A 23,097-nucleotide genomic window follows, 5' to 3' on the forward strand; every position below is an offset into this window, starting at 1 on the left:
CCACGCCATTAAGGAACAACCACATACATTTTCGCATGCGACTATGTGAGAAAATTCCGTGTTATGTCCTAAACACACCATGTGAATAATATGTGATCACATTTCAGAAATCAATCTGCAAGTCCTACGTGTGAAAAATTAACTGAATTTTATATGAATGACACTCTTTATGGTTTCTCGGGTATTCCCAACCCAATTTCTTCCTAATTTGGTCTTGGTCACTAGTCAGCTTTGCCCATCATTCCACAATTAACCATGTGCTTCCTATGAGACACACGAAGCCAGCAAAAAATATCTTTTTGAACTGCTGCTCATGCTGTGTCACATGGCAGTGTAACAGTAGGGCAGTGGTTAAAATGTTGGCCTTTTCACCAGAAAGTCATGAGTTCAAATCCCACCACTCTACTCAGATGAAAGCTCCATCTGCCCTCTTCCACATACATGAGCTCACAGATGCCCATGATTGGGTAGTGCCCTTGTGATTGACAGGGTAGAAAGAGTATGCCCGTCCCACCCAGAGAGCTTGGCTAATTTTGCTCTCTAGACTAAGCATCATTGTGATTCAAACTTGCAATCTCTGCTTTTCTGGTGCGCCACTTGGGAGCCTGTTTTCAATGAAGAATAGGAGACATGGACAATGCCGAGGGCACTTAGTAGACAGCAGTTTAAGTGCACCCATAAACCTAGATATAAACGACGTCGCTATAAATGTGCACTATTGTAGGACAACTCAGCAAAACGCTAGTTTTAAAAGTCTTCTTTATAAACCTCTTTCATTCAAATAATTACAAATACATCTCAAACTTGTTTTGACAGAAAAGGCAAGACTTTTATTTAGTTCCAGTTTCAGGTTCACAAGTCAGCATTATAAGATCATATTTTAATGCTTAAGGCCAATGCTAAGAATATGCAAAGCAGCATAACCAGGCCATGCAAACCCAACACGATGAGGCACAAGCACATACAGAACAATTTTATGCACTAAGTATGAATACCATTACATTGATTTAATTGAACAGTTGCCGCTAGTTTCTCTAGGAGACATGGACAATTCAAAGGGCCTTCAGTTGACATCAACTTCTGTGAACCCAACCAGTAAAAGAGAGAAAAAAAAACAGACAGTACATATATTTTATAATGTATAGCCTTAAAAAGTCTATAAATCGCTCACTTTCCACACGCAGTCAGTGAGAGGAAATAAGAATTTCTCAAGCAAATCTTTAAAGAAGTCACATCGATGTCATTTTTCACGTTTTAACAATCATTCCATGCGAATACAGGGGTGCACACTTGATCAAGTATCTTGATCTTCTGAAATGTCTTTTGTATTTCCAGAAACAGGGAGCAGATCATTATCTTGGATTATCTGAGACTCTGAGCCTTTTTTTTTTGGTCGTTGCCTACCATAGGAGACTAAATCAGAAATTATGCTCAACTGATTACAAGAAGACAATCTCACTGTTATCTGTCATCACGGTGCCCGTTTATGCAGACAAAAGTAATCAATCTTTGATTTCCAACTGAATTGTTTGAAATGTCTGAGGATATCCAAGACCTGAGGCTTGTTTCATCACAAATTTTCTGATAACACAAAGTTCAGTAGCTGTAGAGCTCGTTATCCAGCCAGCTGTGTTGTCTGTGGTACCTGGTGCTGGAACGGTTCTGGTAGGACTCGTAGATCTCATTGGTGGCGAAGCCACTCTCCGTGCTGGCCAGCGTGACGAACCCACTCTCAGTGTCTTGGCCTCCCAGATTGTCATACTCGTCGGTCGGTGTGTCTGGGGAGGAGCCCAGGAACGAGGTGTTCTTGGTGTGAGGCCGGGTGTCATTCAGGTCGGTCTCGTGCTGCCTTCGGATCACGTTGTACACATCTGGACTTGGGCTGTTGCATCGCTCTCCTGGGGCCCAGGTTCCATGCTTATCTGCAGGAGTCTCTGTTTGCTTTCTTCTCCTAAAGACAGGGAATGAATGTGATGTCACACCAAACCAACAAGCACCCACAATGTCTGCATACTCTAGTAATAAGAACATTATATATATTTACGATATCACATTTACTTCATTTAAAATGGCAGGCACTGAAAATGGTATCTTTTACTGAATGTGTAACAAAATAAACCTCATCAATTTATTTCTCATTCTATTTATATAGCAATAATTATAATGTATATAAAAATTATTATTGCCAAAAGTATATGGACACCTGACCATCATACCCAATATGTGCCCATTCCAAAACCATGGGCATTAACATGGAGTTGGTCCCCTTTTACTGTTATATCAACCTCCATCCTTCTGGTAAGACCTTCCATTAGATTCTGGACCGTGGCTGTTGGGATTTGTGCTCATTTAGCCAGAACAGTATTAATGAGGTCAGTAACTGATGTTGGGTAAGACGGCCTGGTGTGCAGTTGATGTTTCAATTCAACCTAAAGGTGTCCAGGGAAGTCATGGCTCTGTGCAGCGCTCTCGGATTCCACGCAAACCATGTTGTTATTAACCTCGCTTTGCGCACAGGGGCATTTTTTTGTTTTGGGCCTCTTAGTTCCAGGAAAATCTTAATTCTACAGCATACAAAGGCATTCTAGACAATTGTGTGCTTCCAAATTTGTGGCAACAGTTTGGGGAAGAACCACATGGGTGTGATGGTCAGGTGTCCACCTCCTTTTGGCCATATAGTATAAATTTCCTACAATTCTTACCATCATTAGAATTGCTTATAAAAGTAAGTGTGCCTAACAGAGCCACTGAGTGTATACTTCTGTAACATTACAACAAATATCTTTAAACGTGATCTTTAAATTGTTCTGTAAATGACATACTTTTTTGTAAACAGTTTGAAGCAGAAAACTCCATTTGCTACGATCAGGAGCAGCAGTAGAGGTATCGTAGGGAGAACAATGTAAACGATGTTCATTACATCATCTGGAAAACATTAAGCAATATATAACATAAGATTCAGCATAATGTCACTCTGGTTATTAACAGTTATTGATATTGTGGGGGTTTTATCAGTTGCATGTATTAATTCATTTGCATTTAGCGCAGTTAATCAGAAGTCAAATAAAATTCACTAACGTAATTAGAAATCAGCCACAGAGCCTTTTTATTAGTTGAATTAATGCAGTTATTTTAAAGATAGCTTTTCTGCTAGCTTGTCATTTACAAAGCCTACAGTCTTACTGCAAGGAATAAACCACTTGCAGATAATGTTGTGGAAATTCCATGAAACATCCGATACAGCTGTCTATCATTTTCTCTTTAAGGCAATATGTTGTTACTATAGAAACTATAAGGTATTAGAACGGTGCATTAATATAAACTTGTGATTAGCCTTGTAGCCAGATCTGTAGTCAGAGCTACTATTATAGAAAATTACTAAACACCCTCTGACCAATCAGAATTGAGAATACAACAGCGCAATGGTATAGAAATGGTTAATAACTGTAGATGTAGCAGCACTGCTCTAAAACCCACCATCAAATCTGAGACTTACTGTATATTCATTACTTTATTGAAACCTTTATTCTACTCTGGTGGTCTACCTGTAGGTCTAGCAACCACAACGCTCATCCCATCATCGTGAACAGTCACTGAGGGGTTTTTGGCTGCTTCTGTTGTCGTCGTTGTCGTAAAGACGTCTGAAATTAGAAGAAAATAAACGACTTGGAAATGAGGATCTAAAAGGTCAAAACAATGCAGAAAATATAAAAACGTACACAACTGGCACAGAATGGGGGAAAACTGTCTGTTTCGCCAGATTGGGCTGCCCGCTTAGGCTGTTTGTAATCAAATCATGCTTGGAAAAATGCCATTTAAATTCTTTTCATTATAATTAACATACAGTTTCATTTGGCTTATAGTGAATTGGCAAATTAATAGGTGGGAGTGGAGCTCTGTCTCAAATCACTTCGAATCAGTTATCAGTACATTAGAATTTCTTGAAGAGTTCGGCTATATTTGTTATGAATATCACATATGATAGTTGGGGCTAGGATATGTGTGTGTGTGTGTGTGTGTGTGTGTGTGTGTGTGTGTGTGTGTGTGTGTGTGTGCGCGTGTGTGTGTTTGTTCCATTCCGCCCACTCAGCCTGCCGAATACGCTCTTCACGGGGGCGGCATAATGGCGAATTCAGTAAATTGATGTAATGTGGTTGGGAGCCATGACAGAGATATAAATGCCAGGTCTGAATGTAACACGTTCTGGTTTCCTCTGATATGGATTTGCACTTCTCAGACTCACAGCAACACACTTCGAGCACTCCTCTAACAGCGTCTGGTCTTGTATATTCTCTACGTGCATTTATACCACAGCGCTGTTAATGTCTTGACTCTGAATAGTCAGAAGGTGGATTAAAAAAAATCCTGGGTGTAGCATGTTATCATTATCTAGCATGTTATCATTTCTATAGTACCAACTTACACAGGGACTTGTATGGTGGATGTTTGACATAACCTAAGGATAATAATTTAACAAAGACATGACATTATTATAACATAGATAGTTTTCTTATAGATAGTTTTCTATAAGGGCATTTATTTAACATTTATGGAAGGAGTCTCCAGTTTGTAATGGTCACCAATTCTTCAGGTGTGACAATGTACGTTTTTTTTTTTTTTTTTTTTTGTCTTTTACCTTATAGTGAGAGAAAAAACAGATAGACTGGTGAGGGATAATCTGGTAAGACTGTTTATAGTAGCTATAAAACAGGAAATAACTTGTTTTGCAGGGTTTCATGTCAGTTTGTTGTTAGTTAATAAATTAAAAATTGTAATAGTTAACAAATTATTGTTGTATAAGAGGAATAAGAGATTTTGGGTCATGCTGTTATTGGAAACGAATCAACCTTGGGGCAGTAATAATAACTCCTGCACTGGGTCCCAAGTTGTAAGCTTTATCTTACAAAACTCACAATTACAGTTAGGCTTTTATGACCATGCCATTATTCTCTTTAAATAACAGGCTGCATTGTTTCAAAATGGATGTCAAAGGGATGAAATATCCATAGTGTCCATAACACTAATTCAGGGGCAACACAACCTTCACTTGAAAAACTATTATTTAAGAAAAAAGAAAGCCAACCAGGTTCTTACTAGCGTTCATTAAATGCTAGCAGTCGTGAGGTACTACACTGGGATGATATAACTCCCAAACCAATATTGAAGAATCTCACCTTTGGTATACTTGCAGATGAAATTGTTCTTCGTCTCACAGTTGTCGTCATTCCACTGGAACATGTACCTGTTTCCCTCATCTGAAGACGCTGATGGTTGGTGGTACATCACCACACACACCTCGTAACCACAGGAGGGCTCATCCGTGTGCCAGTTCCTACACATGTACCCAGAACGTCATTGCTGATACTATCATAGCTCATATTGTATGACCCTTTACTCTCGAATTCCTGGTCATCATCAAAAGTAAAACGGTCTCATAAGGGAACCAAGTGGAATACTCATCTAGTGTCGTGCGATCGTGTGTTTGAACACTGACAAGCAAAATGTAGTCATTTTCTTCAAATGCAGGACTATCATTAGAGGATCTTCATTGTATTAAAAAATAACATACGTTATCGGTCAGTCTTTTACAGAATGTGGCCGGAATTTTATCGGAATCTCGTGCAGTAATAATCAGCAGCCTGCCATAATCACACAGTCTGAACCTGTCTTTAAGAAAAGATTACTTTCTTCTGTCCCCTTCTTCTATTTTATTGGAGTTACGCTAGCCAATCACAGGTATCTTTAAGCTCAGGTATGCAGAATAGAGCAATTAGTGCTCTCCTCAAAGCATGCTTATCTACACCACAATGTTGTATGAGCAGCCGCTGAAAAATATATGGTTGCTAAGACTAATGTAGGGAGAAATCTAGGCAAAAAAAAACATTTCATTTACCTCATCGAAATCTCTGAAATTCGCATTATGAAACAGATTCCGAAAAAGTCAAAGAAAACGATTGTCTCCGTTGATGAACACGCAAGAACACGTGGAATAATTGCCAACATCTCCGTTAAGACACAGGAATTTGAGTGTTAAAGTGCTACACCTTTATCTACACTGAAAAAAAGAAATAAACCCAAAATAAAACAGTAGGACCTGATGCTAGAGTTCTCGGCAGAATTATGTTTCGTAATACAAGTGTACATGATGGAATACACGATACATAGTGGAAATTTTTTGTGTTCTGACCTGAAATTTGATCGACTGCCATCCAGCCAGTAGTACCGAGAATCGCAGTCAATGCTGCTCTCCTCATAGTTTGGCTCTCTGCGTAGACCGATCCAAAAGTCACCATCTGAAGCTTTCAGGTCCTGAATAAAGCCCTCAATGAGACTCTGCTCAGCCGGTGATTCGATGCTGAGCAGGTCTCCTCCGTCACTCCTGCATGCCCGCTGGGCCTCCTCGAAGTTTACCTTACGCCAGCTATCCTCGAAGTAGCCCATTTTGTAGCAGGGCTTGTTGGTGCCCCGCTTGCATATGTGTTGGCCTTTGGGGGAAGACTGAGACAAGTTTAGGCGCATGAAGGTGTAACTAAGGGATTGTCGGCATGTTACCCAAATGCAAGGATTCATATCCTATAGTTTGTTTTTCAGTACCATTATTACAGTAAAGATAATTAGCAACAATTTGCAGGATTCAAGTTTCTAGTAAGCTATTAAAAAGTTATGAAAGGTAAGATCAAGGTCAAATGGGTTAGCATTCATTCCTTTTCTTGAAATGTAGTAAAAATCCAACCACGTCATCCTTGCTTATCCATATTTGTAATTTGTATGCATTTCTCGTGTGCCTGTAAAATGCACTCAAAACTAAATGTAAATGACTGTCCTTGAAACTTGTGCAGTTTTACACGTACTGACAAAAACTGTTTTGCATAAAGAATCGGTATTAAGTCTAAAGTGCTAGACCTAATGCATTAAACCCCTGAAATTTCCATTTCTCATATAACCGATTACTAGCGTACAATCATGCACACCAAATTGTTGGACATTTTCATTCAAAAACTACTGTCCTATCCCAATAGTGTCCAAACATCCCACGCTTGACATTTTTTCTCATTACACAGAGGCCCCTTTGGTACCTCTGACCCATCTCCTAATTAGACCAGCATTCTCCAATGTTTTGACAATAGAAGCTGCGTCCCAACCCACATTCCACAGCACTAAACCGCATGTAAACCTGTCTTTTCAATGTTCTGTTTACTTCACTAGTCCAGGTTGCAATGCAGCCCTAGACATCTCATAAAACATCTATAGCACGCACCACACGTCGAGTTTACAGGCAGTAAAGGAAAAGGAAATGCTTTAATCATGATCAAAAGAAGCGTAGAGGGGAAACGAGTACGAAGATCACGCGGATATGATAAAAAGCCCATAGGGTACGTGAAGTGAAATAGCGTCTAGTGTAAAGCGGGTTAACCTGTTGCGAAAATGCAGACTCGGTGCATTCAGAAATGTCCACAAATATATAAAAAACAAATAAATCGAGGCTTGTTGTAGGCTACTACTGAGGTTCCTCATTCATTCTGATGCTCTCTCTATTTCTGTTTGGAGCTTCTGCACTTGTGATCCACCATCAGCTGTTGCGGATGTGTCCCTCAAGACCATCACAGAAACAGTCTCACCCTTGCTTCAATGGATAACCGCTCCTGGATACTGTAGACTTAAAGACTGTCCTGTGCTCATATAGGACTCTTATTCACAATACGCTCATACTGGACATCATCTCAACACACTTTGTACGGTAAGAGGATGGGTTCCCTTTGAGTTTGGTTCCTCTCAAGAGTTCTTCCTCAGGGAGGAAGGGAGGTTTTCCTTCCACTATCACCTCTGGCTCGTTCAATCTCAATCTACGTCCGGATTTCTCTGAAGCTGCTTTGTGCCTTGTCTATTATTAAAATAAAATGGAATTGAATGTAGCTTACAACATAACACCAGCATGATTCATTCAGCCAGTAAAAGGGAGATCTTATTGATATTGCATACTGGGTGGCTGATTAGATCATCACATGATGCCTTACAGAAATCATCATCGTCTAAACTTCCTATGAACATTAAACCAGGAATTAGGAGAGATATATTTATCTATTTATTTATTTATTTTTGGGAAAACGCGCACTTACCACCAAGCACTTTGGATGCTGAAGTCGGCACACTGAGCATCAGCGCTGAAAAAGCCAAAACTCTCCTCACATCCATTTCACCGTTTCTTCTACAGATCAAATGCGTATTTTAAACATTAAAAAAAACAACAACAACTCACATTTCGACAAAATGGACAATCCGCAGATTGAGCGTGTGTGTGTGTGTGTGTGTGTGTGTATGAACCTTGTGTTTTCTCCGCACAGTGCACGCAGGAAAGGCAGGGAGGAGCGCGCGCTTGAGGAGTTTCGGTCACGCGAGCGCGTTAATTAGGTTCGGATTAATTAAATTAGCCCGCTGTTGGTGGGCGGAGTCTCTTTTAGCTGTTCTTGCAATCGAAATTTTGTGCCAGAAATAAATAATAATAATAATAATAATCATTATTATTGATAAATATACGATGAATGGCATTGGGACAATGTCCATTGTTAAACGCGCAAGTCACTCTTAAAACGTTGGAGTTAAAAATAACCCAATTTGAGTCTATTTGACTACCCAGCGCGAGCTCGGGTTAAGATATTTACCCAGCATGCAATTTTATTTATTATTATTATTATTTTTTAAACTCAATTTGTGGGTAAAAATGACAATATTACTAGAGTCGAGTGCTAGTTGATAATCCGAGATGTTACACACAAAATGTGAGGTAATTAAAAAAAAAAAAAAAAACTAGCTAGAAGTAACGTTAACACTGATATAGATTAATGTTAACTGGAAATACAGTGATGTTAGGATTTAATATATTCTTTAAAAATTTCTTTTACAACATACTAATTTGGCTTATTTATTACAAGAAGTTTAATTCAGTCATATTTTCCACTCAAATAAGGTTAGCTAGCATACTTTTTTGTCAGTAGGCTAACACTGGCTATCAAGCCAAAGATCATGTTGAAAAGTTACGGCCTACATAATGTCTATGTAATAAAGAAATATATACACCGATCAGCCGTAACATTAAAACCACCTGTCTAATATTGTATAGGTCCTTCTTGCAGGTCTGACCCGTCGAGGCATGGACTCCACACTCTGACTGGTCTGCAGCTATGAAGTCCGATAGGCAACAAGCTGCGATACACTGTGTTCTGACACCTTTCTATCATAGCCAGCATGAAGTTTTTCTGGCAAATTGTGCTGCAGTAGCTTGTCAGTGGGATCAGACCAGACAGGCTAGCCTTTGTGCCCCAAGCGCATCAATGAACTTTGGGCGCCCATGACCGGGTCGCTGGTTCACCAGTTGTACTTGGACCACTTTTGGTAGGTACTAACCACTGCATAATGGGAACACCCCACAAGACTTGCCATTTTGGAGATGCTCTGACCTAGTCATCTAGCCATCACAAGTAGGCAACGTCGATCAGATCCTTACTCTTGCCCATTTTCCCTGCTTCCAACACCTCAACTTTGAGAAGTGACTGTTCACTTGCTGCCTAATATACCCTTCAACTTGACAGACGCCACTGTAATGAGATAATCAGTGTTATTCATGTCACCTTTCAGTGGTTTTAATATTATGGATGCTTTGTGTGTAATTATGAATTCTTCAACTAAAAATTTATTTAATGTCAACAAAAACATTTATTTTCTTGCATTAACAGCTGATTTATTTTACTTCATAATTTGCTGCTTCTCAAAAGGTGCAGTGCAAATATCCAGAAAATGAATCTTGCCTGTTCCATTTCAGGCCAGCGTCTCAACCCAATATGATGAATTGACTATCAGCCCAATTTGGGCCAAGTCAACTTCCTGACACACCAAGTTAATCCCAGGCACTGAGATGTAAAATGAACCCATCATCGTGGGCTTTATCTGGTACGATAACATTTTGCATTACCACACACCATTCCTCTTATCTATTCCTTTCAGAGAAAAGTCAGATGCACATCACATGTGAAGTAGTTTTTAGAAACTTCACAGTGGACTTTTCACATGTAGTACATGCAGACTTACAGTTACAATCAGAATTATTCAACCCCCATTGCAAAAAAGTTTATTGTAAAAACTTACAGGCTTTCAGCTGCTACAACTAATGAAGCCCTTGATTAGTTTAGCATCAGGTGTGCTTGAGACAACACCTGTTTTGTATATTTGTGCTGCTGTTAGGGATTCTATTCAGTGGGTTGAATAATTTTGAGACTGGAGAAATCATTATAAGTTGCATTTTCAGTTGAATTTGTGGAAATCACTTGAAACATTAGATGTGTTGAACTATTTCAATTGCTGTTGTTTGATTTGTTCATTGCAAACAGCTGAAAGTCTGTAAATTTTGACAATAAACCTGATTTGCAATGGGGGATAAATAATTTTGTTTGCAACTGTATATGTTTAAATCAATAAAAGAAATGTGTACAAAGTTTGTTTTCCACAATAAGTGTGTATAGACAACATATACAGGGACAGTTTCATGCAAAGTACTATTCATATTCTTATACTCCAAACAAAATTATAGTATTAGGTTTCAAAAGGCTGGTGGCACCCTTTATACAAGTTCTTGGACTTCCTTTATGTCCTGATCCAGAACCTCAGGAGGAGCCTTACAAGAAAACCTGCAGGCACAGCATAACAGATCAGAATCAGCAAGTGATGTGAAATAGAAAAAACATTTTTTTCCTTTATTTATTTATTATTATTATTATTATTATTATTATTATTATTATTATTATTATTATTATTATTTTTAGCTATCTACGCTTGCTTACAACATGTAGATACACTCTCAGAGATAAAGGTACCAAGCTGAACTTTTCCATGTCACTGGGGTAGTACCATATTTTGTATTTTAGCAGGCATCTGTTAACTGTTAAGTGCATGTTCTTTCAATTAGATTTTAGAGTAATGCTTAAAAAGGTACATGGGTGGTTCTTAAGGTCCAATTATGTTCCTTAAATAATTTTTTAAAGGAACACTATTTTCACATTTACAGGTGAAAATTGCAAACCAAAGGTAGACAAGATGTACCCTTAACGGTACCACTTGAGAGAGAGAAAAAAGGGAAAATTACAGATTGGTACCTTTATTTTGTAAGCATCATTGAAATGACAACAAACAGAAGGCAGACATTTTTGCCTAATCTAACACAGCTGATTCATGGATTAATTGACTAACTCCTGGTCTAATTAGGGAGCACTTAATGTGCTGGGTTACAGCAGGAAACTTTCACCGTTTGAAGAACAGAAAACGTTGCATAACCTATGCTTAAAATGTCTTAAATCTTCACAGAAACTATTAGTATTTTGTTAAAAGTGAGGAATTGGGTACATTTTTGCACTTTCTCTGTAGCCATCATCATTTTCTCATAACTCATTAACCACCAATTTTTAAAAATTTGACTGGCATACTACACCCGCACATACCCACACCCACACAAACTGATTGTTTTCCTGTAACAGTAACGTCTGTCTAATACCTCTCTCAAGAATTAAAAGGGAGTATTATTTGTTTGCCTTTTTTTTTTTTTTTTTAATTTGAAGTAATTTATAGCAGCAGCATCAGCAAAACAGCTTCCCCTCCCACAGCAGTAAATCCTCTAGTCAGTGTCGGGTTACTGCGTACTACATCCACACAATCAATGCAGGGCTCTATCATGCACCAGGCCACTTATTGTAAGCAGTTTAATCTTAGATTTTTCACCAGATGAATTCGATGTTTGATGTTCTCTTGTACCTTTCAGTCAGCTCAGGTCTCCTTGGCTTGTGCAGACGGGATACCATTTCTTTCTGTAGCGAACAAGCAGTTAACAGTTTATAATCATGATGTTACCAAGATGTTCTAACTGGCGTATTTGATCAACATCTTATACAAATGTGTGAAAAGAGGTGCTATGAAGGCAGTATTCGTATTCGTAGGATAATTTGTGGCCTAGCCAGCATAGCAATCGGACAAGGTATTAAACTGATCGTGGCTATTTAATTTCAATTTTGGTTGGTAACTATATCAGACAATCTGTAATTTGCAGATTACAGAAATAAAGCCGTAGTTACGATTAAGATAACTAATGCATAAAAATAGCAACAACAAACGTTCTACTATAATTACTTACTCGGATGGAAACAATATAAGAGTCAAACTTAAAAAGTAATACATAAGTAAGAATGATTTTTGATTGGATTATATTATTTATATAATCAGAATCAGACATCCAAGAGGAAGGTTGACAAATTGTAAACGATTTACGAATCATGATTTTGGGGCACAGGGTTGTTTTAATGCACATTTGCCTTAAGCAATAAGCGTACGATAGAACTGGCTATGACTAATCGTGATTGGGAAAACAGCTAAGGCTAAGCACATAATCATCATCCTTTTCCCCTAGAGACATGCAAGTCCATAATGAGTTGCTTTCCAGACCATTCCACTCTTCCTGCTCCTCTGCAGGGGTTGGACAGGCGCTAAAATGCTGAGGCTTTGAGGAAAAAGTGCTGATAAGAGAGACAGAGCACTCTAATGTATAGCAGAGAAATAAAACACTTGGCTGTCTATGGGACTCCTCTTCTGCCCAAATCTGCAAAAGGCCGTAATGATGAATCGCCTATTTGATGATTTGTACCTACATATTGGCAGCTGAACAGAAATGAACAGCAATATAGTTTCATAAGGGAGATCGACATGCTGGTGCCTACCTTAATCCGATCTTCTCTATGCTTCTTTAAGAGTGCCATGATCTCATCATGCTTTTTGGCCTTTTGAGAAAAAGACACAATAGACAGCTGTGTGAAAACGCAAGATGTGATGTTAGATAGCTAACCACCTACGTCTCTGCTGGTAGTACCCTATGTGCATATGGACACGGCTGAGAACGCAGCAGCCAGCTGGCGAGAGAAACTGCAACTACTAAACAAGCCTCATAACTCTGATTTACCACTCCCGCTTTGTGGCTACACGGCCGGCTGGTAATTAACATCATTTGATTGATTTCCTTCTGAATATGGTCTCGGTAGCCATTTATCAAGCAGCCATCATTTGAGAGCAGGTTAATCATTTACAGTAATGTAATGCAATATGATTATTATCATTAGCTATAAACATTACTCATGCCGTGTACTGCAAAAGCACTCAAAGTGAAATCAAAAGCGGCTTCTCTCATAAAATATACGCATTTCTGTGGACATTGTTCCGAACAAAATAACTGCGGTTATTCATGTGAAAACTTTCGATTCGGAAGGAAAATGACATCAAAGGGCGTCTATGATGGAAAATGCAGTTTTGGAAAATAAAAACAACCATTTCTTTCCAGTTGTCAGCTTTGGAAAAAGCTTTTTCTTGGGAAGAAAAGCCAGTTAGTAAATAGGAATGGTATGAAAATGATATGGTCTGATCTGGTGGTCTATACATCCTCCAGCCTTCAGGTCAAATGCTCAGGCCTGTGGAGAAATAAGAGAAATAATTGTGCTAGAAAAAAAAAAAAAAAAAGATGGCAAGTGAGTAACATACCTATGAGTCACTAGAGAATGATAGCTTAGGAAGTTCATGAGATTCTGTCATTTGCTTGGCTGCATGTATTGACTTTTCAGGTTAAACCAAGAACTTGACTGAAGAAAACCATCACTGATTATGCGATTTTGTTTGAACTTATGGCAGTGCTTAAGGCCGATGAAGAATCGATCGGGTTGAAATCGAAATTTAGGAACGTGACTGAAACGCACAGCAAATTAGAACACTTTCGCGTACCGTATATAGTCTAACTATTATACACTTTTATACCTCAGTGCTGTTGAACTCTTGATTCTGACCCATCAGACAGTATTCATTTATTTACAACAGCTTGGCTGCAAAGCAAATCACAGGTTTGTGGTACTGTGTTTATTCGCATGCATTATCATTTCTATAGTAAGAGCTAATGCGGCAGACGCTAAACAGAGGAAAAACGTTCTTATTTAACAAAGAAAAACATTTCATTGTGAATACAAAGCTTTCTGTAACTTAAGTTTTCTGTGATGGGTTTTGTGGTTTCTCGGTAACAAGTTAAGTTCATGAATAAATGAAGGAAAGGCTGTAAGTGATAACAGTAACGAACCTATTACTTGGACATTCCATGACATTAAAAGTAACAATAAATGGATACAAATAAAACATGTTGTATATGTTGGAATAAAACACCTCAGGACGCGCTGTTATAGAAAAAACAATCGACTTTGCGGTCGTACCAGGTACTCTGAGTCACATCGGGCTGCATGATACCACCTGTCATTGATTAAATTCCTAGAACAGCACACCCCGATTATATTGTATTCTTTGCTTATAGAACTGTTCTATTGTAATGCCATAGATAAGCCTTTAGAAAATCCAACCAACGCTGTGAAAGTCAGCCGTGCTGGAATTCTCTGAACTTGGGTCATACACGTGCTAAATGTCAGAGATAACAAGCATAATGATCTTCTATTGGCCCAATTGAATTCTAAATTAGGAATCTCTAGGCTAGTAAGAGCTCTTCATCCAAGCAACTTTCTTTTTAAAATCTGCATTTGTGAGTCTCATGCCTCACACTGAATGATGTGCACCTCTTTACTTAAGCAGAATCCACTGCAAGGAAAAAAAGAATAGATGCTCCATGAATCCTCCTAGGCTCTTTCAGATGAATTGAACTGCGACTAGCCTGCACACCGCAAACCACGGGCCCGCTAATCCGATTAGCAGCCCCGCTCAGTGGGCTGCAGCAAGCACCAGAGGCTCCGCAGATGCATCCATCATGACAGAAGTACAAAGAGCTGGTTAAAGGTGGCAGCTTCTGGGAGCACATTACTCCGATTGGCTCCCTGGTGCGCTGCAGTGGAGAACACCAGCTCTAAATCAAAAGTACTACAGGCTACTTATCACATTAAAAAACCGGCAATTACTCACGAGAGTTTTATGAGTATGTAATATGAAGCATACAACACATCAGGGACCATAAACCATTTAATGCTTCACAGGAATTCCGCTAGGTATTTAAACACCATCTCATCCGAGCTCTTAATTTTGTGGGCTGCAGGTTTATTGATTTTGTAGATGGTCCATAGTGCACATGATATTAAAATGGTAGGTGTAGCCAATTGCTGATATTGCTTAATTTGTAGCTTGTGCCAGTCTCTCGTCTTCAAATCTCATATTCCTTTCAGGGATTTGTAACTCTTGACTATTTCATTACAACCGCCACGATCAAGGACCAATCTAGCTTGCAGCGGTGTGTGATCGCAGCATATGCCTGATTCACTTTATGTCTTAAGTGCACCGTTATGCAAGTGGGAGCTTCATTTCCTTAATGCAGTGTGCCTAGCCTTTTTTTTTTTTTGCTTTAAGACAGCAGATTCTGGCTGCCAGATCCTCACACTGCGAAAACTCATCCGATCTCGATTCATTGCTCATTACTGTATCTGCTCAATGCAGGCTGGCTCCAGCACAGTAAGAGAGAACGAAAGAAATTACATCAATATATTATATCTACTGTATAACTAATTTCATAACCTGTTTAAGGTTATGAAATTCAATATTTAATCTTACCATCAGAGATATTTTGATCAACCTCTCATTGTGGACTTTTTTAAATCAGAATTTGCACCGTCCTTTTGTGATTGTCGCGGCCAAAAATGCTTGAGTTTGCTACAGCTTTTCTTTCGGAATTTGCGACTTGCAGAGTTTTTGTGCATTTTTTTTGCTGAAAACTACTTGAATTGGTGAAATTGCAAATGCATTAATAGTTTCGCCGTGATGTTTGTTAGTAAACGAGTCCTTTTAGCTGTACTCATCTTCGATGCCCATGAACTGAAGAGGGCTTTGGCTGAATGCGCATTCTGATGATGTCATATGACGCCCAAATCTACCGTAACTTCGAAAAAATCGCATGTTCCTCGGAATATCGCCGCGTTTACTTGACTTTGTGTTCATTTCTGTGATCGCAGATTCGTGAGATCCTGCAGGGACTGTTAAGAAGAATATATAACACACTACAGCAGTAAGGTAAATGGCAGACCAGCAGATGGTACAAAAAACCCTGTAAGTAATCCCATTAGCCCAACTTCCCCCACAAGATAGGAATCTGTGGTGAACAGAAATGCATTATATCCCGTTTACTCAAGGCTACATTCAGAGCTAGCGAAGTTTCGTCAAAATATTTACACCGGGAAAGTTACTCCTCGTCAGAGACAGGTTACACACCTGCTTAAACAAACTGTCTGAGCTCCCTTCGGAGAATTATGCAAAGCACCAGCACCTCAAAGGTGTCGAGATTTTTCTCAAGTCCGAGAACAAGGTTTTCCAACTTGCTTTAAACACAAGCGTTAGGTTTGGAATAGGACATGCAGCATATCACACCCAGACCGGGAAAAGAACAGCATCATAGAACCCAGAGCACTTGAGTGTGGAATCGAACTGTTCTGAGCGGATGAGCCATCTTCACAATCTATCAATACTTAGGCAGCAAGGGCTGTGTGAAACATTTACTCTTATGTTTCCCCTTACAGTCTTAATTGTGTGCAAGCCGTCATGACGAGGAATTCGTCAAGGTATGATGGAGTTTACCGTTTCCTCACCATTTCCAGATACCTCTGCTTCTCATCCTGCATCTGTAGCTGGTAAGCCTTCTGTAGGATCTCGTCATTTTCTGCTGTAAGATCATATTGTCAGTTTGGGCGAATTCGAGTGAAATTATTAACCTGAATTAAAGAGTACTTACTAGACCATGGTGGCTCTGTGGGAACAGTATTACTGGCTATGAGGAAAGAGGAAACAAAATGATTAAGACTATTTTCTTTGTGCAGTATACAGGCTAAGTCCAGAATATTTGCTCATGGTCAGGAGTTTATGGTATATCTATATGTTTAGCCATTTTAATTCGGATCAAATGTTAATTTATTGAACAATGACACATTGGAACATTATTGCTATCTATAGTAACAGTTTACACAGGCATTGTAGGGTGGAGTCTCCGTACAAACGGATTTTAAAATGTGTTTAATTGTTGATCTGCTGAAGTGTTTTTTTTTTTTTTGTGAGGAAACTTCATTTATCATGTATGGAAGGAGTCTCCAGTATCAGCACTTTGTAACAGTCAGAGGTAGCTCTGCAGAGGTTGATGTTCCTACATTAACAAATCTTCAGTGTAGAGGGATTTGTGGTTTCTCTGTGAACATGACAAGCTGCATTTTTTTTGGTCTTATTATAAGGTAAGGAATAACAGGAATTAACTTTAATATAACTATAAATGGAGAAAAAATATGAGCAGTCATTCATTAAAAAACAAAACAAAAAAACACAACAACAATTGCGATTTTGTTGGCAGATTGCTGTGGTGTAAGAGAAATAAAACACTTAGGGAGGTGCTGCTATAGGAAAACAATCAGCCTCAGGGTGGTCACGCCATTACACCACCCTGTCATTGATTATTTTCTCTCACACACCTACACCCACACCCCCACACACACATCCACACCCACACACCTCCCCCCACACACCCAGATTGCAGTCTAATGTCACTCACACATGTGCGCACACACACACACACACACACCTCTGTCTCTCTCTCTCTCTCTTACACACACACCTCTCTGTCTTTCTCTCTCTCTCTCACACACACACACCTCTCTGTCTCTGTCTTTCTCTCTCTCTTACACACACACCTCTCTGTCTCTGTCTTTCTCTCTCTCTCTCTTACACACACACCTCTCTGTCTCTCTCTCTCTCTCTGTCTTTCTCTCACACACACCTCTCTGTCTCTCTCTTACACACACACACACACACACACCTGTCTCTGTTCCTCTCTCTGTCTTTTGCTCTATCTCTTACACGCACCCCCCTCTCTCTCTCTCTCTCTCTCTCTCTCTCTCTCACACACACACACACACACCTCTCTGTCTCTGTTTCTCTCTCTGTCTTTCGCTCTCTCTCTCTTACACACACACACACACACACACACGCAGACACACACTTACTCTGCGGGGCCTTGGCTACCTTCAGACGCTGTGTGATATCCAGAGCCACTAAGCTGGACTCGATGGGAGGCTGTAAACACAGGGAGCTCCAGAAAACTTTAGCGTAAGCCACATCCTCTTGCGACGAGCCTTCGAACACCGTGTAACACACACCGCCATCTGAAAGTGTTTCCACGGCGTCTACTTTATCTGACACTTCGCTCATAATAACCCTGCTGTACTGTAGCCAAGGACTGAATGTGTTTACCGGAAGTGAAGGCAGTTGTCATGGAGAAAGACGCGTTCAGGCGCGCGACATCATTTCCCGTTTAATTGATAAAGGACAATCCTAAAGGTTAATGTACGGTTGTTATGAAATTACAAAGCGTCCATATGCACGGAAAATGTTCCTAAATCCTCCACACTCGTGATGAATGATCCGCAACTGAACAAGCACATAGACCCCCAGCTAACCATTACTGTTTCCAGAACGTTCCCGGAACGTTTGTTTTTGGTTTCCGAAACGTTCTGAGATCAGATCTTTTATTTTTCCAGGACTATTAAAGCTACTACAATGGTCATTATGGCACATTATGGTACAAAGAACGTTCCCCTAATGTTCCCGTATCTTTAAAAAAATGTACCTCTTGGAAAACTGCCTGTAATATTTTGGTGAAAGATCCTGTAATGTTCCCATAACGTTTAAATAATTTGAATAAGTCTGGAATCTTGTGGTAACCCGCTATGTTTTCAGAGAACATTTCATTAACCTTCTAGGAACCTTAAAATAATTTGAGCCTCTTGAGAACTGTGCAGTAACCCATGATGGTTTGGAGAATGTTCCCCTAACGTTAAGAGAACGTTCTCCGAACCGTCACTAAACCTGTTACTATACTGATGCGAACCTAGTTGATTGTTATAAGGTTCCTGCTACATCTGTATCTAATAAAACAGGACGACACACACCACCGCCACCACCACCACCACCATCATCATTTTCTTTTTCTTCTTCCTGTCGGTTTTAAGTTTTATAAATCTAGAATAGAATCTAGAAAGTCAAATTTTAATGTAAGATTAAATCCACACAATTTAGGATCAAATCTGCATCAATGTTTAATTAATGAGGTTAATGGACATAAATGATACAATATGAATGCAGATTAAACAAATAAATTGCATGGGTGAAATTATTATTATTATTATTATTATTATTATTATTATTATTATTATTATTATTATATTGCAATCAAACCTCTTTTGACTTGAATGAGATTTACAACATTAAGTGTACTTTACTGTGCTCGAGTCTTAGCTCTTCAGCGGAGGACATAAATATAATGCAATCAAAAGAAAAAAATGAAGTGCATAAGAATTATAGATCAAATATTAGTTCAAATTGACTAATATAATAGAGCTAGCTAAACTCATTTGTGAAAACGGATCTGTAGATTTGGACCATGCAGTCATTATCCAAGGCTTAGGCTGTCTAAGCTTAATGCCTATTGGTTTAAGTCAGACACTCAGACAGATTCATTTTATTCTTTTTTATTCATTAAGACGATGCATTACATTGCAAGCATTTTTAAAACACAGGACAATAAGGACCAAGTTGTGCTGTTTTGGAGCTGTTGTTCAGCTGGTAGTGAGGTTAGTGATTACTGTCGATCCAAACCGTAATCAGCTAACTACACTGCCAAATAACCAAACAGCACGTGTTCCCACGGAGTCTTCCAGAACAACCACGGCACAAACACGTTTCAGCACTCTGTAACGCGCTGTAACAGCAGCTCTGACAGTAGTTTTGGATAGAAGGCAAGTCACAGGTTTATATCGATGCCTTGCATAACCACATATAATATTTCACCCTGTGTTATGCTGTAAGACATTGAGGGAAAAAAAATCCACAGTGATATGTGTTTGACTGCAGGCTGTTGTGTTGGCAGTATGGTTAGTGATTGTAGTATGTGTAAAACAATCAGCTAAGAACACTGCCTACAAACCAACCCCAACAGGTGAACCAGGCAACAGTTCACAACCATGAAAGCAGAGAAAAGATACCACAATACACGCATATGAAATCGCTTGACTTCTGAAGACAGACATATCCTTGATGGGAAACTTTCGTTTTCTGGTACTAAGACCGAACACATGCATACATAGCTACATGCATCACGATCATTTAAATGTTAATCAGACGGAAAAGTATCTGTGGGGAAAAGAACGAAAAGTAGCTGCACGGTATGAACAAAATTAACATGTTTAAATAATTGTAATACATATTGCACATGTTGATTTAAACAGTATAATCCATTAAAAATTGATCATTTGAGAGCATTCACAAAAAATTGTAAGCACTCGTGTGTGTGTATACCTGTTGAACAATATATTGTCCAACCCAAAATCAGAGCTCACAATATATCCACACGCTTTGAAGCAATGAAGACAGAATTTTTATTTTTTTTTATTTTTTAAATTTTTTTGTGTGGATATTTCAGGCATTGTGGTTCAAATTGTTGGCACAAAGTGTTAAAAAATTAAAGTTGTTTTACTAAGGCTTACATATGAAGTAACGTGCACATGTATGAACTGGCTACATATAATGTATCACCACTCACCTGGGATGGATTTGTTTAAAATATAAAACTTACTTATTCCTGCACAATCCAGTTTGAAAAAATGCCACCTTACACTCGTCGATCGTGACTATCTCTTCTCTCTTCTGTATATTGCAGCCTGTTCCTGCCGTTGCCATGCGCCTCACGACGTCACACCTGTTGGGTCAGAAGTGGACAGATCAGTTGCATTTGATTTGTTCCTTGGGGAAAAAAATTCCAGCGACATAATAAGACTCACTTCATGACAGCTCTGTAGATCCTAATACTTTAACTTTAAATTTTATGTCATGAATCGCATTGCACTGATACACTCTCTGAGATCTGATAGAGTTGGGGTAGCAAGGTTTATTTAAAGGGTGGCATCCACTGTGTGAACTTTCAGGGCTCTTAAAGAACCTTTGGACCCTCATTATTTATATATACATATATATATATACATATGTGTGTGTGTGTGTGTGTGTGTGTGTGTGTGTGTGTGTGTGTGGGTGTGTGTCTAAAAATTCTTCCACATTCTTACAAGGCCCTAAGAGACTCCTCAGGGCTACACATGACCCTGGAAACCATTATAAATTGAAAGTTGCTGTACCTTTGGTTACTACTGGCATGGAAACCTCAGGGGTGTATCTTTTCTCGTACCTTTAATATGTTTCGCTCACCTGGGAAAGTCAATACTTTCCGAGCTAGATCGATCCGGGGTCCCTGTTCAACCCTGAGCTTGGCTTACTGTCCGTGTGACGTTTCCTCCAGGTTCTCTGGTTTTCTCCCACCTCCCAAAAACACGCCAGGAGATAAACTGACTACCTTAGTAGCTTAGTTGCCTCTAGGTGTGAACGAATGTGTAAGTGTGTGTGTGTGTGTGTGTGTGTGAGTGTGTGTGTGTGTGTGTGAGTGCATGAGGTCGTCCACGCCCATCCAGGGTCTATCCAATCCACTGGAACAGGATAATGTGGTTACTGAAGATGAATGGATGAGTGGCATGGTATTTTCCTGTCAATTTTCATGAACATTTTCATAATTAATGGAACACCTACTTTAAAGCATAATTACAGGTACAGATTTAGTTTTGCAGGTGACCTTCTAACGGTATGAAAGACATACTCGAGCAAGGATATCGTTTAGTCCATCTTTTGCTCATTATACACAAATGTTTTGTCAGTTGACACAAAATTATGAGCAATTCTACACAAATTCCCCAAATTCTATTCATTGGAAAAAAACAACAGTTGAGCTAAGCTTGGTGTCTGTCCCTGTGACAGGCCTACTTACCGAAGGAAATCTTCACAGGAAGAACTCGGTTTAAGTGTTTCTCTGTGGCTCTGGACTCGGTCTCACACTCGCAGCCTTTATAACAGGAGCCGCTGAGGCGCGTTTAAACTGAGCGGCTTGTGAGGCGCGAGCCTCTAGACGCGGGAATGAGGGCGCTAAAGAGCGCGCGCCGGCTGGACGTCACCTCACAGCCGCAGCGCGTGCAGGAGAAAAGAAAGCACGCGCGAGTATCCAGGCGTTTACATTGTGTGTGTACTGTTAACAAAATGATATAGCCTACTTATATTGACATATAAAAGAAGAAAGGTCTCGATAGTACAAGGACTTCTAATGTAGTAAGCATAGTAAGTCTAGGTTATTAAAAAAAGGAGAAATAATAAGGTTTTTGTTATTTTTATACAATTATCTTTTACATTTAATGATAGTTTAATGCTCTACATATTTCTGCTAATTACATTTAAACAGTATTACAACATTTTCCTGAAAAAAAGTGAATAAATTCATTTAATAGCATTTAAGCACCATAAAATGAATTCATATTTGCATTTTGACTTTTACCCAAGCGTGTGTGATTTATCAAATGGCACTATGCACGTAGTTAATGATATCTTTTCATTGTATGAAAACTATATAAGTCTCACACCTCTAGGGTCGGGGGTTCGATTCCCACCATGGCCCGGTGTGTGCGGAGTTTGCATGTTCTCCCCGTGCTGCGGGGGTTAACTCCGGGTACTCCGGTTTCCTCCCCCAGTCCAAAGACATGCATGGTAGGCTGATTGGCATGTCCAAAGTGTCCGTAGTGTATGAATGGGTGTGTGAGTGTGCATGTGATTGTGCCCTGCGATTGACTGGCACCCTGTCCAGGGTGTACCCCACCTTGTGCCCCATGCTCCCTGGGATAGGCTCCAGGTTTCCCCACGACCCTGAAGATAGAGTAGAAAATGTATAGAAAAGGTATAGAAAATGGATGGATGAATATTGTAATATAATTTGTAAATATACATAATCCATATTGTCAAAAGTTTGTATCTAAAAAAGGTTGTATGCAAAGGGATATTCATTTCTAGTGGTTATAGACACTTTAGCGTAAACAATATATCACTGTTAGTGTTGGCAATATATTGTTATGATACTAACAAAATTAACCAATTAAAGAAAATACTTTAGAACCTCTATACTTATTAATGAAATACGCTGCAATT

At 39.2% G+C, this 23,097-nt stretch overlaps 2 protein-coding genes across 8 annotated transcripts; both read right to left on the minus strand.

The window, feature by feature from the left end:
• Positions 1 to 813: 813 nt before the first annotated feature.
• layna (layilin a) lies at positions 814 to 9,191 on the minus strand. 4 transcript variants are annotated; one of them, XM_053677207.1, is made up of 7 exons: positions 9,101 to 9,191; positions 8,118 to 8,206; positions 6,188 to 6,485; positions 5,175 to 5,332; positions 3,546 to 3,641; positions 2,823 to 2,925; positions 814 to 1,951 (listed from the first exon to the last, which is right to left on the minus strand). In XM_053677207.1, exons 1-7 carry the CDS (start codon positions 9,148 to 9,150, stop codon positions 1,597 to 1,599), a joined length of 1,149 nt encoding a protein of 382 aa, XP_053533182.1. In that variant the 5' UTR covers positions 9,151 to 9,191; the 3' UTR covers positions 814 to 1,596. The 4 variants fall into 4 exon arrangements, with proteins under 4 accessions (XP_053533182.1, XP_017314944.1, XP_017314946.1 ...); XM_017459455.3 differs by lacking the exon at positions 9,101 to 9,191 and adding an exon at positions 8,323 to 8,404; XM_017459457.3 differs by lacking the exon at positions 9,101 to 9,191 and adding an exon at positions 8,258 to 8,338 and having other exon boundaries at positions 8,118 to 8,162.
• On the minus strand, positions 9,101 to 18,497 carry hoatz (HOATZ cilia and flagella associated protein). 4 transcript variants are annotated; one of them, XM_017459465.3, is made up of 6 exons: positions 18,036 to 18,318; positions 16,781 to 16,816; positions 16,638 to 16,708; positions 12,753 to 12,812; positions 11,797 to 11,849; positions 9,101 to 10,679 (listed from the first exon to the last, which is right to left on the minus strand). In XM_017459465.3, exons 1-6 carry the CDS (start codon positions 18,238 to 18,240, stop codon positions 10,613 to 10,615), a joined length of 492 nt encoding a protein of 163 aa, XP_017314954.2. In that variant the 5' UTR covers positions 18,241 to 18,318; the 3' UTR covers positions 9,101 to 10,612. The 4 variants fall into 4 exon arrangements, with proteins under 4 accessions (XP_017314954.2, XP_017314953.2, XP_017314952.2 ...); XM_017459464.3 differs by having other exon boundaries at positions 16,638 to 16,711; positions 18,036 to 18,317; XM_017459463.3 differs by lacking the exons at positions 9,101 to 10,679; positions 11,797 to 11,849 and adding an exon at positions 11,868 to 12,634 and having other exon boundaries at positions 18,036 to 18,497.
• Positions 18,498 to 23,097: the final 4,600 nt, after the last annotated feature.

Source organism: Ictalurus punctatus, chromosome 28 (genome assembly GCF_001660625.3).
Source record: "Ictalurus punctatus breed USDA103 chromosome 28, Coco_2.0, whole genome shotgun sequence".
NCBI classification, from domain to species: Eukaryota; Metazoa; Chordata; class Actinopteri; order Siluriformes; family Ictaluridae; genus Ictalurus; species Ictalurus punctatus.